This window comes from Alligator sinensis, unplaced genomic scaffold (genome assembly GCF_000455745.1).
Source record: "Alligator sinensis unplaced genomic scaffold, ASM45574v1 scaffold9_1, whole genome shotgun sequence".
Lineage (NCBI taxonomy): Eukaryota > Metazoa > Chordata > Crocodylia > Alligatoridae > Alligator > Alligator sinensis.
This window is the reverse complement of record NW_005842304.1, coordinates 991,855-1,006,239: the sequence shown is the minus strand read 5'-3', so window position 1 is coordinate 1,006,239 and position 14,385 is coordinate 991,855. Positions and strand designations below refer to the sequence as shown.

Genomic DNA, 14,385 nt, shown 5'->3' with positions numbered 1-14,385 from the left:
TTTCCCTGCAAGTTTCCACAATCTAAGACCAAGACCCCTGGCATACATTACAATTATAGTTAGATTAATGTTAGTTGCACCATAAAGAGTAACATCGCTACATGCTCAGCCAATTTATGGTGCCATAAAAAGTGGCAAACCAGCCACAAAGATATTCCATAAAACATATGGAACATCTCTGTGTAATGTTTTTATGGCACCATAAACTGAGCACGTGCCATCCCCAAGCTGATGCTGACAATCAGATGATTGTCAGCATTAGCATGGGGATGAGGGTCAACATCAGGACCTAGATCTAATGTTGGAATTGGCTGCTGGGAAAGTTAGTTACAAGGTTCCCTCGCAGGAAAAGCTGAGGGGCTCTGGCTGCTCGGAACCTGGCAACCCCTGAAGGTTGGCAGTCTTTCCTGCAGGGTCCGCAAGCCAAGGCACTTTAAAATACCAGGTTGCAGGGAGCCAGGCTGAACCATGCTTTTTAGATGTCCTAGGGCACAGGAACATCAGGATGGGGGAGAGGCTCCCCAATTCCAGGGTCCTGGTGCCCTGGGACTTTTAAAAGCAATGTGCGCAGCTGGACCAACAATCCAGGATTTGGAACCAACCTCATACTGTTGCAGTTGGGTCCAACAATGAGATAATTGTCAATGCTCAGCCCTGATAATCCAGCATACCAGGAGCCACGATGTTTGAGATGGGGAATGGGTGTAAAATTCCTCCCATCCCAACTGCATCATTGTTTTAATGTCTGCCAGGAGCCCAACAGTCTACACAGCAACTCCTCAGTCAGAACCCACTGCCAGCTGTCACTTGTAGCTGATGAATTAAGACAAAGAGCTCAGTAATTCAGGTTTGGTCCACTTCACACATCAATCTTTTGACTTTATTCAAGTATAAGAACTGTATAAATTGTGAATGGAAATTTCCCAGCCTCTACGAGCAAGGAACGCAGAATTAAATCCAACTCTCATATACATAACAAGTAACATCCAATGACCACTGAAATTCCAAGCATTGTACTGATTACACGGACCATAGAACTAGGCCCACAGTCATTACTGTGTAAGTAACAGCCACGCATGCATCTGGCACTCACATAATATGGCTGATGCTACTCAACTAACTTAATCACTGCACTGAAAGTGATCCTTTCTGTCATTTTACAGCCAATGTTTTGTAGGCAAAGGAAATATTTTGTTATTTGCTTAGTGTGAAATTTGTGGGTCTGGTTAGAACAGGGGTGCTCACCCCTCAACCTGTGGCCTCATGATATCCAGCCCGCAGGTCTCCCCATGGGTCCAGAAGTTTAGTGACAGGGGAAAGGTGACACTACTCCCCAACCTCTACATTTCCAGACCCCCGGGGAGACCTGGGCCCAGCACACTAGATTGGGTGTCCAATCCCAGTGTGCATGGCCAGGCAGGGGCAGCATCTGGTGCCCAGGACCTAATCCAAGCATGCTGAAGTGGCAGAGGGAAGCACCAGGCCCCCAGGGATCAATCCTGGAGAGACTGGAGTGGTGCCAGGCCCCTAGAGACCAGTCCTAGTGCACAGGGCAAGAGGGAGCAGCATTGAGCCCTCGGGGCCCAATCCTGGCATGTGGAGGTGGGATGGGGCAGCTTCAGGTCCCAGGGCTCAAACCTGGTGCCCAAGGATCAATTTGGCTCATGGACCGGCCTTGCCCAGCTCATCTGACCTGCAGGGACAAAAGATTGAGCACCACAGAGATAGGGAATACCAATGTTCCCTCCCCATGTGTAGGTTAAGGATTTTTTTTTTAAATAAACAAAAGCCCGATTGTGGTATTTATAACTTGCAACAGCTTGGGACTGATTTTCAGATGTGCCAAGTCCACTGGAAGTCTATGGTATGTAGGTTTACTCAGCACTGCTGTAAAAATATTTAAATAAAATTAAAGCAAAGTAGAATAAACTAAAACTTTGTGCAACACCATAAATATTATTTTAAATTGTTGATCAATTAAAATTAAAGTAGAATCTATCAGATATCCATCCCTGAAATGAGCAGAGAGCACTGACTGTACCACAGAATCATCCTGATATGGCTTTGGATCTTCTATCATTTAAAAGAGAACGAGGAATATAACTAATTCAGGTACTAAAATGTGTGACAATTCCCAGAAAGCTGAAGACATGTTCAGTTATTCTAAGCATGAACCAATAATGAAAAAGGTCTTCAAACAAAAAAACACAACCCACCACCACATAGTGTTACCAGGGCTGAAAACCAGAAGTTAGTTATAGCAAACTGGCTAACTTAAAAAAATAATAATTTCTCCTCTTAATTTTGTTGCAGTATCATTCTCTCCATGAAGAGAAAAAAGAGCAAATCAATCATCTTCTAATCTTACACAAAAGGGTCTAAGTTATATTTCTTACCCAGATTTTGAAGAACCTGATCTCTTTCAAGTTGAGTATCTCGAATCTTATGTTGTAGCATCATTAACTTCTCTTCATATTGCTTTTTCAGAGTTTGCAGCCTTCTCTGGCTGTTCTCTAGTTCATCTATCAGCTTTTGCTTTATGGCAATTTCACAAGTGATGTTTGCCAAATCTGCCTGATAATTCTCTAAAACAAAAGAAAAAAATAGTAAGTAAATAGAGGTGCTTACACTATGTTAGGAAGAGCCATATAAATACCTAGAACAGGGATTCTCAACCAGGGCACCAGAATGTTCATATGACTCACGTGATAAACTTAGGGTTTTCACATAGGGACTTATAAGGTTAAAAACATTCTGACCTGTTATGGTCTTTCTGAGTTATTTGTAACAGAAGAATTGCTCTATTATTTTTCTGTGGTCGATAAATAGATGAAACCTAAGCAGGCATTTTCCAAGGGATGCCTCAAGTCTAATGAGGTGTGCCTTGTGTCTAAAAAGGCTGAGAACTGCTGAACTAAAAGAGATACTTCCTTCAACTTTAGAACAATCTAAACACAACAGCACACAAGCATTATTCCAAAAAACAATGATGGATTTCCAAAGAGACAAATTATATAGCATAAGTTGTCAAATACTGTACTCATCCAGGCAGCAAATATTTATACCCTTACGTGAACCAATGCCAGCTGCCTCAGTAAAAAAGTAATCACAGCACACCTGTACTACCTAATATACAACAAGCAACAAAATGGCTGTCCATAATGCAAGTCAGTGACAAAGATAGAAACTACACAAGCTTGTGACTCACTGAAACACCTGTGTTGCAAAGTAGAGTGACTATGTAGTACATGATCACTGCACACAAAATGGTTTTATTTCAAAATTGCCATTAGTTTCTTGAGTCATAATAGTTTTGGTTTGACAAAGTTAGTCATATGCTCAAGAAATGAATGCACTCTGTGCAGGACACGTACTTAGAGTTTCAAAGCTTTCCTAAGTATAACTTTGCATCAATTATGTGATGGTGCATACAAGGATTTGAAAAAGGTTGAACCAGTGGCAGAAGGCAGCAGGTACTCCATCTGCAGCAGGCTCAGCTACTACTAGAGAACTACAAAAATATATAACCCCACATGCCAAATGCTGAGAACCATAACATTTTGTAGGAGGGTAAGAAAGCTAGTGCAAATTAGCTCATGGCTGCCCATATTTCACAATTCCTTACCTGCTACTCTTACCACTGACAGTGCCCCAAATTCCCCTGTCCCACCACACAGAATTCTCACATTGTATAAAAGTTCCATCAGCCCCAGCATGGGAGAAATCTTTTGCTTTAAAGTCAGGAGGAGATAAGGAGGAAGTCTCACTTGGTCAGTGACTCTTGGAATGGGGTCTCTTTCCAGTTTCTGACTGCTGAAAAAGCTAGACAATCTCCATAGGAGCCAAGAGCTGTCTCAACCAAGGGAATAGGTAAGCCCCTCTAACACTGACTGCAGTTTGATTTGTAAAGCTGAACATTTCTTTGGCCTAAGGGACTTTTCCTGGCTCATGGGCTGTGCTCCAGAATGAAGCTAACAGCCAGGGACACTTCAAAAGGAACTTCAAAAGGGCAAAAGTTGAAGCAGGCAAAAATCCACATATTCAGAATGCCCCCTGGACCACTTCTCATAAGTCACATTGCTCAGCTAAGTTGACTTTGAAACCTGCAAAGGATGCAATCTTAGCTTGTGCCTACACAAGCTTTTTGCACCTGGTGCCAGTACTAAATACAAGGCTTCTCTCTACCTGAGCAGGGCAGTTAAGCAGAATTTGCAGATGCTGTATACTACCTCATTCTCACTGCTCATAGTCTTCAAAATAGAGCTTTGTAAAATTAATTATGTGGGTTTTTTTCTTTTGTAAATAAAAAGTTTCTTGCAACAGTCAAGTGTCAAATGGCTTCTACTTGTGTTACAAAGGCAATATCAAAGCATTTGCAATAATATTAGATGCAATGTAAATTTTCTAGTAGCGTGCTCAACACAAAATGCAAGCGACAGACAAGTCATACAGTATTACCGAGAGATATCTGTTATACTATGCTCTGTGTGAAAGAGGGTGGTGAGAGGAGAAAAAAAAAGCACAAATGGTAATCATCATGGAGAAGGAAGAAAGTGACCAGACCAGTCCGAAAGGATACTGTCTACTCAAATGTGAAACTGATCAGATAAACAAGATTTAAAAAAAAATCTGGAAATAAATTAAAGTGCTGGCACCCTTTTCATCTGAATCAGAATCAGTGTCATCTGAGCTTTCAACAACTTCCATATCATCTTCATCTTCCTCCTCTTCTTCCTCCTCCTCATCATGATCACTTACTTCTTGACTTTCCTCCTAGAAAAACGAATTGAGGAGTTAAAACATTTTCCGCAGCACCCATTAATGCTCAGATCAAGTTTCAGATTTTTCAGAGACAGGCACATTGTAAACCATTATACTAGTTTTTAAATACTCACTGCTTCTAGTTCATGGTTCTCTCTCTCTGAAGGGCATTTTTCATCTTTTTTCTCTTGCTCATTGTCCGTGTTCTCTTCTTTAACACTAGTACAAGACATATGCAAATTAAGTATTACCTAATTGAAGCTACAGCTGTATTTTTTCCTAAGACAGTAACCTGCCTCTGGCACTGATCAAAATAAAGTTTCAGAGGAAAGAGAAAAAACAAAATGCAGCAAGCCAGCTGTACACAAAGCTAAGCGTGAGTAAAACAACTTTCAGACCCCTCCTTATGGTAATATAATGTCCTGCATTTAAATCTCCTTTATATAATTTTAGCTTATCATTTTGTTTTGTATTTTAAGTTAGAACTTGAAACTTTGGCAAATTGAATAAAATTAGGGAATGGCAGCACCCATTTTCCACACAACAGTTTTTACCAAACAAAATATAATACTGTGTGTGTATTTGGTATACATATGCAGCAGATACTGTCACTGTAGAGCTATTAGAATCATCCATGCTGTTTATCATCTTCAAGCTTTGGCATGAAACTTGATAAACAGTATCCTAAATTATTATTACTATAATTATTCTTTGGAGCCTTTAGATATCTACACAAAGAATGCTCAAAGTAGGCATTGATATACAAAAAATGACTCACAAGAACCCCAAATGGGATATTTGTAGTAGGACACACAATGCCAAAATGCAACTTCTTCTTTGTCTATAGTCTGTCTTACATTCTTTCATGTGTTTTTACATGCTTCCTATTTTTAAGCTGTGTTTAAACTGTACATTATTACTAGACGTCTCTATTCTCCTTCCTTTCTTGAAAGCATGAACTGCAATGATGTTTTAAAGGCAAATTAATAAAAGTTTAAAAGTATCTGGTATATTAGAATATGTACAATCTATAGGAGAAAATAATGACTATAGTTATTTCTTTTAAATACAAGACTGTGATGCAAAATGCAAGTATAAAATTTAAAAAGTTAATGTCCTGCAAAAAGTCAAGTATTAATTTCCAATCACTTCACTGTTATGATATTCTTCATCCTCCCAACAACTGAGATACAAGGAACATTCACTACATAAAACTCTGTTCTATCAGGTGCCACAGCTTCCACTGTCACCTAGGCTAGACCTTAACATAATAAGATAATCAGCATGCAACATGTTATGATAAAACAGCTGTTGCAGCAATTTCAGTACACTGTTTAAGTATATTACATATCCTTTTGTTAAGCATTTATTTGGATTGAAGGGAAATTGTTTGCAAAAAACAATGGAATATAATTTAAAAGGCACTTACTCGATCCATTGTGGATCAGCTTATATTCCAAAAGAGATTTCAGATAAGTAACATGCTGTCTTAGACCAGAAACCTGGACATCACAGGACCAAAGCTATTTTTTTCAAGAGTAAACTTCCCCAAAATGTCAATGTCATTTGGTTTAGCAACTGGATACTCAGAATATTTGTTAGCATCACTTGAATTTGAAACCTGACTTTTGCAAGTTACCTTTACACTATGGTTATACAAGTAACTGTATAAATGAGACAGGTCTTGCATTTTGATCTGCTACCTACATATATTTAAATCAGAATGGTTTTATTTTACCTTTTGTTTTGTTTTGTTTTTTATTTGAGAGAGTAACAGGGCTAGATAGATTCTATTCCAGCTCGTTCATCATCAACAAAACTGAATCAAATTATAATTGTAAAATCCTTACTGTTGCTCAAGCACAAAGCAAAACAAAATAAAACAAAAAACCACACACTTAACTGCAAGATTCCAGTCTGGAATCTGCAGGGTTGGTAGCTTAAAAAAAAAAGAAAAAAAAAAAGGACACTAACCAGATTTGTTCCAGAAGTCATGGTGAAATACTGAATGCTGCCCAATACAATCCTGTTTTTACAGGTTCCCTTTTCTCTTGGTCCCTACCTTAATCCTTATACATAATATTAACCTGACCTGGTAAATCTGTGGTCATTTTACTGCAGATTTTGGGACAGATTCAACATTTACAATAATACCTTTTTACACTGCCTACATGCAGCCTTTTATTAAATAGACAGCCTTTAATTAAAAACAACTTGCCTTCTTAAGCAAAAGATGAGAAATTAAAAACTTTTTCCAAGTAAGTTAAGCATCATTTCCTCAGGGGAAGGTATAAGTAGAATTCAACAATTTACTGCTAAATTTGTCCCATAAAATAAATTCCAATAGCAAAAATGCTTATATTAAGCAAGAAATACCTGAAGTATTTTAGCATTAGTTAATTTTCAAAAAATAGCTCTGCTCTGTACCATTAGTTGTGCATTTTGTATTTTTAATTGAAATTTTAATATTTATTTCAACACATTTGCCTTTAAAATGCTGCTTTGCTCATTTTTATGGACAGTATTAAAATGGTTATTTCTGTTTAGAACCTTCAGCCTTGCTGCTCTCCTGCACCCTAAGATGAATTAGTCTGGCAAATCCTTCCTGGCTGAAGATGAACCAAAATGAGTCCAATTTTTTTAGTCACATGCCATCAAAGTGGAAAAAAAGAAATTCTGCACAGACTTCAGTGAGGAAAGGGTCAAGCCCTACGTGTCTTTGGGAAAAAATATCTTTGGCCTATTTTCATTTCCATCTATACATTTCTTACTGAGAAGCACCCCCCATTATGGGGGTGTACAACATGCACAGACATCTATGTTGTACATTTAATCTTCCAGCTATTTTCACAGGCTAGAGTCACCCTCCCCAGTGCAACTAGCTCAGCAGTGCAAGAGCCCAGAGTTAGCCAGAACCCAACTACAAACAAAAGTGTTAATTGAAAGGTAAAAGGAAACCCAAATCAGCTGTGAAAAGCCACAATAAACTGCTCTAAAGATATCTATGAATCTACTGCTAGAATTTCTGTTCATGTATGCCAACTAATTAATTGAAATGACAGTGAATTAAAAACCTGGGAAATATTCCAACCTTCTTTCTTCTCGACTGCTTTCCTCAAGTTTCTGTAGCCTTCAAAAGCAGGAGGGTACAGTATTGGAAGGCCAAGCCAATGAAGGACAAACCAGACAGTGAAAAGCGAAAGTGATAAGAAGGTAAAAATGATACATGAGCTTGTGGCGTTTAAAATGAATTTTAAAAGATACCATTAACAGACGACAAATAGTAAAAAGGCAATACATTTTGTAGTTGGAAAGTAAATAGAAAAAGAGGTGTTGTACCTAACACAGTTTCCAGTTTAAGAAATCAACTAGTCTGTCATAAAACTGCCATAACTGTCTCTACTTCAGGTTACATGAAAAAATGAACTGCTCATTTATTTTGAGAATTATTTCAAATACGGTTTTAAAAGTCTGAACTTCAAATATTTTTCTTTTTGCTCTTTAAAATACCCCAACTCTATTCTACTAATGACCTTTATGGTCATTTACTGTTTTAAATTTCAAAAAGTACTGCCTTTAGACCATACTGCAAAAACATACATCTGCAGGTATATATTAGGACACTACAGCAATGCACTAGGTTTATATTACAATATGCTACAGGCATATAAAAATTTTTGCACTAAAAAACTGCTACTTCTGTTACTGATACTAAATGATTTATTCTGAATATAACCCACGTTAAACCTAATAAGTGCAAATGTTCAGTTTTTAGAAATGTTAAAAACAAGAGATCACAATTTATTGTTCAGAGATTTCAAAAGTGTGTCACATTGCTAGTTATAAAATTAACAAAAAAAGTACATAATCAGAAGCAATGGGATGGGGAAAATACTAGTATTTCTACTAGCACTTTTTTTCTTAAAAAAGAGATGTATAACACTAAGAGATGGGTGCATGACTAATAACTGCAGAGTGGCTCAAATGACTAGAAATATTTGATAATTCTCTCATGTTAAATTTATTTTAAGCTTATTTGTATTACAGTATTTATTTTAATGCCTTCCGATAAGGCTTCCTCTTTTTGAATAAGCCAGAGAATAAGCTTTCTAGTAGAATACTAAGTTTTTACTTCCATGCCAATCCCCATTTAACATTCCATCTTTAATTTAGGGTAAGAGCAGCAAATAGTCATCAAAAACTTATGAAGTATACAAAATTGCTATGATTAAAGATGAAAAGAGGCAAGGAAAATGCACCCCAGAATCTGCTAGGATTAAGTCATATTGCTTAGAGAACGTATTCTGGTGCATGAGGATTTATGCTGTCTAGCTGTCTTGATTTAAGGTTATATGACAAATGATCATTAGAGCAAAACATTCTAAGAACTGCATAACTTTTCTCATTTAAAATTGGTGTTTGAATACAGAAGTAGACTTTTAGCTATCATGGCAATTTAGACATATCACATATAAAATGATGCACCTTGAATCATCTTGATTTGTGACTAGAACAGTACATTGTAGAAATGTATTAGTAACATTCACTCTTTAGGTATCTCATGTTCAAGGGGTATGCAGATCAGAATGAAACCTGTAAACAGGGGTAGTACAGTTAGAGGAGCTAAAAGGCTGTTGAAGGTAGGAGTAAAGGATCCCCATGCAAACATTCAGGGCTATTTTCCCTTTTGTAAACACACTGGCTAATTCATTGTTGACTTCTGGTATTTTAGTAGGAAAAAAAAAAATCTAGAGGACCCTACAACTGAATACTAGTTCAGATTTCACTGAGTAGATAGAAGCAGCACATAGTAAACAAGTATCAGATTGCAGCAACAGATCCAGGAATAGGACAGGGGGCCTGTTGGTTGTACCCCACTTGAACAGTGAGCTCTGAGACCATTGCCTGGTCAGCCTGGGCTCCCACTGGAGCTCTGCATATGCTGTGACCTCTCAACTCACTAGCTAATTGTGGCAAGGGCTGGATAGACAGCTCTGCTTGTGTACAGCCTGGGGAATGGGGGGGGGGGAAGAACACTGCTGGATGAACACTGCTGCTGTTTGTGCTTCTCCTCCCGCCTCCTCCCCACTGAGTTCAGCAGCAGGGGAACGGAGGGGACGACCAGTGACAGTAGTGCTCACCTCCTGGGCTCTGGAGCAGACAGCACCGAGAGCTCATGTGGACACAGTCATGGGGGAGTGCGAACACGTGGCACAATCCCTCTGGATCTGCCCCTGTCAGATTGTATCTGTATCATCCCCCAAACGCCAATATTTTCCCCTCCCTCCTGTTTTAGTTTTTTAAAAGCTACATACATGACCCAACAATTTACAGGTAATGTTTCAAGGAGTATCAGGTACTGTACAAAATTTTCTAAGCATAGATCTCTACTCAAATCCTACAAGCATTCATTAAAATATAATCTGACTCCATAGTTGCTAGGATCCAGCTGCAGTTACAAGGGTTTTACTGTCTGTATCTGCTGTCCTTCACCATTTTTATGGGTTAACTAAAAAAAATGTTAAGCATTCTGTCCCCAGCCTAGTAAAACTTATGCATGTGTACTTAATTTTAAAGTATCTGCTCACAAAGGTTACATTTTAAGCACCTACTTAAATATTTTGCTGGGCTGAGGCCAAAGGGTTCAGCCCATAAATGTACTTCTAAGAAGTGAGATACAGAAGTGTGCCCCAAACCCCAAGTAAATATGAAAGTTCCCTGAAGAACTAGGCACAAGAAAATATCTTGTTATCATTGGAAAGTAAATATCCGCAAAGTGGGGTCAGGATTTTTGTCAGTCATCTCATACAAGTACAGGTTTTAAAGCTATGGGACCCAATCCTGTAGGTCTTGCTTGTACAAAAAGCTCCTATTGTTTTCAATACTTTATATCTGTAAGCAGATTTATGTGAAGTTTGAATGACCCAGGGTAGTATAGTAAAATTGGAAGCACACAGGAAAGATTTCAGCAATAAGGCCTTTTTGATTTTGTCTAATCAATGCACCAGAATAAACAGATCCTTGCTGTACTAACTACTGTTTAAACAGGCATTTATATCAATGTCTATGAGCATTTCAGTAGGTTAGAAACTGAATAGCAGAAAATGATAAAGCATGGCATTTCAGTGAAAGAAAGAAAGCAAGCCTTGAATTAAAAGCAAGCATAAAAGCTGAAGATGTAGAAAGCAAAAGAAGCCATTCCAGAAGCTACTAAAAAATTCCCAAGAGTTTTTAGGGAAAACTACTTAATTGCATTTGAACTCATATTATGTAAAATATTGGGGGGTTTTCATCTTGTTTAATTTTGGGCATGTTAAGTCAATAAAAATTAATCATCTGTGCTTTAAAGGTAAAACTGAGTAATTTTGAAAAATGGAAAGACATGCATTAGACCCAAGATCAACATTCTGCAAAAACTATGCAATTAACTTTATAGAAAGAAAGTGTGCACGTTAACACATGTACATACATGTACACACTTACACACTCAAGCTGTCCTTAAGTATTTTTTGGATCAGCAGTTTAGAGCCCAGTCCTGTGTAACACCTGAAATGTATTTTATATCACTGAGTCTTAAAAATAGATCTAAAATGTGGATATTAAAAGCACTACCTCTTTTTCTTCTTCTTTTCTTTTTTCTTCAGTTTTTCTAAATCTTTCTTCGCTATATCTAGAATTTCCATGGTCTCTTTTTCTGAAGAAAGCATAGAAGCAGAAAATGCCGAAGGACCCCCAAAATATGGTGATCTTGTTGAAGCTCTTGACAGGCTGCGTCGAAGATTTTCATTCACTGCTTCACTCTCTAATAGTTTTGCTCTAATAGCAAAATATATTTAAAAAAGGAATTAAGGTATCATGGAGTTATAAGTATGGTGAATATAAGAAAGAATGTGACAGCACTTTAAATACAAATTCTAAGCTACAGCAGACATCTACTGTGTGTATGTACATACACACACGTATATGTATAGATTATGCGCACACATGCACTACATATTACATATACCATCAAATTATTATATTTACTATATACTACCATCATATATACTACCATATTATATATACTACCATCAAGTAGTGATCTAGTCATAGTGTGTAAGCATGTGTAAATTAATAATTTATAGGACTACACTACAAACTGGTATGATCACAGGAAATGTTAAACTGTTTCTTTCTACCAAGTGTGTGCGTGCACATAATTTTATATATAAATATAATATAATATATAAAATGTTGTGCATGCACACACTTGGTAGAAAGAAATAGTTTTACCTTTCCTGTGATCATACCAGTTTGTAGTGTAGTCCTATAAATTATTAATCTACACATGCTTTACACACTATGACTAGATCACTATTTGATGGTAGATCTTCAAGGAATGGGGAGGGAGAACGGGAGTCTACAAATTCATATTAGAATTTACTTTTAAATACAGAATATGTACAGTATTTTTACATACTAGTTTTATAAATAAGTTTATAAAAGTATATTCCCAAATACTAATATTTATATCAAGTTACCTGTATTTTGGTTTAGCAGAACCTATTTGAATTGTTTTAATTCCTTCAACAACAACAGACAGACTAGCAGTTTACAAGTAGTATCTATACACACTAAATTTTTTAAAAATAAGCAAGACCTCAAATGCCCAAGCCTCCTTTACAAGTACCTGAGATCTTCAATTTCCTTGATATAGTTATGAATCATGTTGCTGATTTCTTCAGTTCCTTCTCCTTTGAGAGAAAACAACAACAACATTACTTAGACACATGCAACATAGATTCAGGGAAACACTAATAAAAAAAAAAGAATGCAGTGATTTGGATTCTTTATTTTATTTGTGAAATAAATATCACAAATGAATATTTTCATTTGTGAAATATAAAATCAGAAATCTGGTCAATTTCTAGTAAGATGAAGAACAAGTTAAACTATCATCAAAAATTATTTAAAAAAATAGATAAGTGATAAAAAATGGATTAGTACACAGGCCTCTAAACTCGAGGGCTTGCTACATGCTTCATCACCAGTTCAAGCTGAATCACTTTGATTTTTTTTTGAAGGGGGGGAAAGAATAGCATTAGTGTAGCCAAGGCCTTATGTGCAATTCTTCTATTAGTTACAAGCCTGAAAGTTGAATCTTTTTGAAACATACTGTCAGCATTTAATTATTTTCCATCTTAGAAAATGCTGATAACAGATGTAACAAATTTAAATAACATTTTGATGCTATTTACATCGCCAGCACTCTGGGCCTCTTGCAAAAAGCAAGTAGATGAAGCAATTTCAAATCTAGTCAATTAGCCTATTAGAAATCAATGCACTGTACTTATTCTATAATCTGGCCCTATCCAAAGCAAAGCATTTAAAGTTCACATGTAATTTTAACCATATAAATAGTCCTATTGAATAGAATTACTCACATGATTAAAAGTTACTTGTATACTTAAGTGGTCTGCTGGATCAAGTCCTTAAATAATAATTTCCACTAATAAAAGTTCTAAGAAATATGATGAGAACCCTTAGAAGTAGCCTTTCCCTGAAAAAAATAGGCTTTTCAGTTTCTGGGAACCCCTGTTAAAACAACTTGAGATCTGTTCTAAGAAACCTACAAGAATTGAGAAGCAAGAGTTTAGTTGTCTTATTCATTGTGTATTAGGCAGCTTTCAATAAAAAGCATGATACCTGCTCTGGCAAGAACCTGGCTGGCTTGATCACTCATCAACTGGGTTATTCTGGCTCTCAGTGCATCCATAGTCTCTTGCATTGCTTTAATTCTTATACGCAGGTTGTTGTTTTCTGTTTGCAACATGGCATTTTCATGAAACATGTCATTGATGCTTTCAACACCTTCCTCATCAATAATCCTTTTGCCCTAAAGGAAAACATACATCATCAGTTCATGGTGACCACTGCAGTATTTACCTTAGTAAAGGCATGAATTTAAAAAAGTAATTCACTTCTGAAGACGCTCCAGGGTGGAAGCTCTTGATCTTTAAAAGATTACAGAAACATGCACACTTCTCAGAAAAATGATATATGATGCATAGTTTAATTAAGGGCTCTCATAGGTTTTTTTTCTTAGCCTGTAATATGCCAGAGAAGCATGTATTGGTTAATGCAGGGGAAACAAGAAAACACTCCTTTTCCTATTTAAACAAAAAAGCTCTTGCAGCCATAACCCGGGATAGAGATCGTGGTTCATAAACAAACAAATAAACAGAACACATCAGAAATGTTTATGCTTTGTTCCTGAAGAAAAAAAATACACCAAACAGCATGAGTATTCAGCTTGTATAATTTAAAGGTAGTTTTGAAACAATACAAGAATTTAATTTGTTGTTCTAAGAATTCTGTTCACAGCATTTAACCTATGAACTGTTTTCTTGCCAGTCAAACCAAGAAATCACTAGAATTGGGAGAAGGCAGGGTAGAGATTCCCCTTATTTTTCCAGTAACAAATTATCTGAACCCTCCTAGATGTTTCAAAATCAGATAGAAGAACATTTCCTCTTACCCATGTGTAGGAGTTTGCCTAAATCACAGGGGGGGCTTACCAATTTTCATGGGTTGATCACAGCATAAAGTTATCATTTCACAGTCATTTTGTGGTGGTGCCATCCC

The 14,385-nt window shown here is 36.9% G+C and overlaps 1 protein-coding gene across 1 annotated transcript in view; it reads right to left on the bottom strand.

Annotated features, from left to right (window-relative positions):
- The window catches only part of KIF21A (kinesin family member 21A), a 139,292-nt gene that overhangs the window by 46,724 nt on the left and 78,183 nt on the right, over positions 1–14,385 (bottom strand). Inside the window, 6 exon segments of the mRNA XM_025209701.1 lie at positions 2,397–2,585; positions 4,656–4,773; positions 4,896–4,980; positions 11,374–11,577; positions 12,431–12,494; positions 13,447–13,636. Of these exon segments, the coding sequence (XP_025065486.1) occupies positions 2,397–2,585; positions 4,656–4,773; positions 4,896–4,980; positions 11,374–11,577; positions 12,431–12,494; positions 13,447–13,636 (850 nt within the window).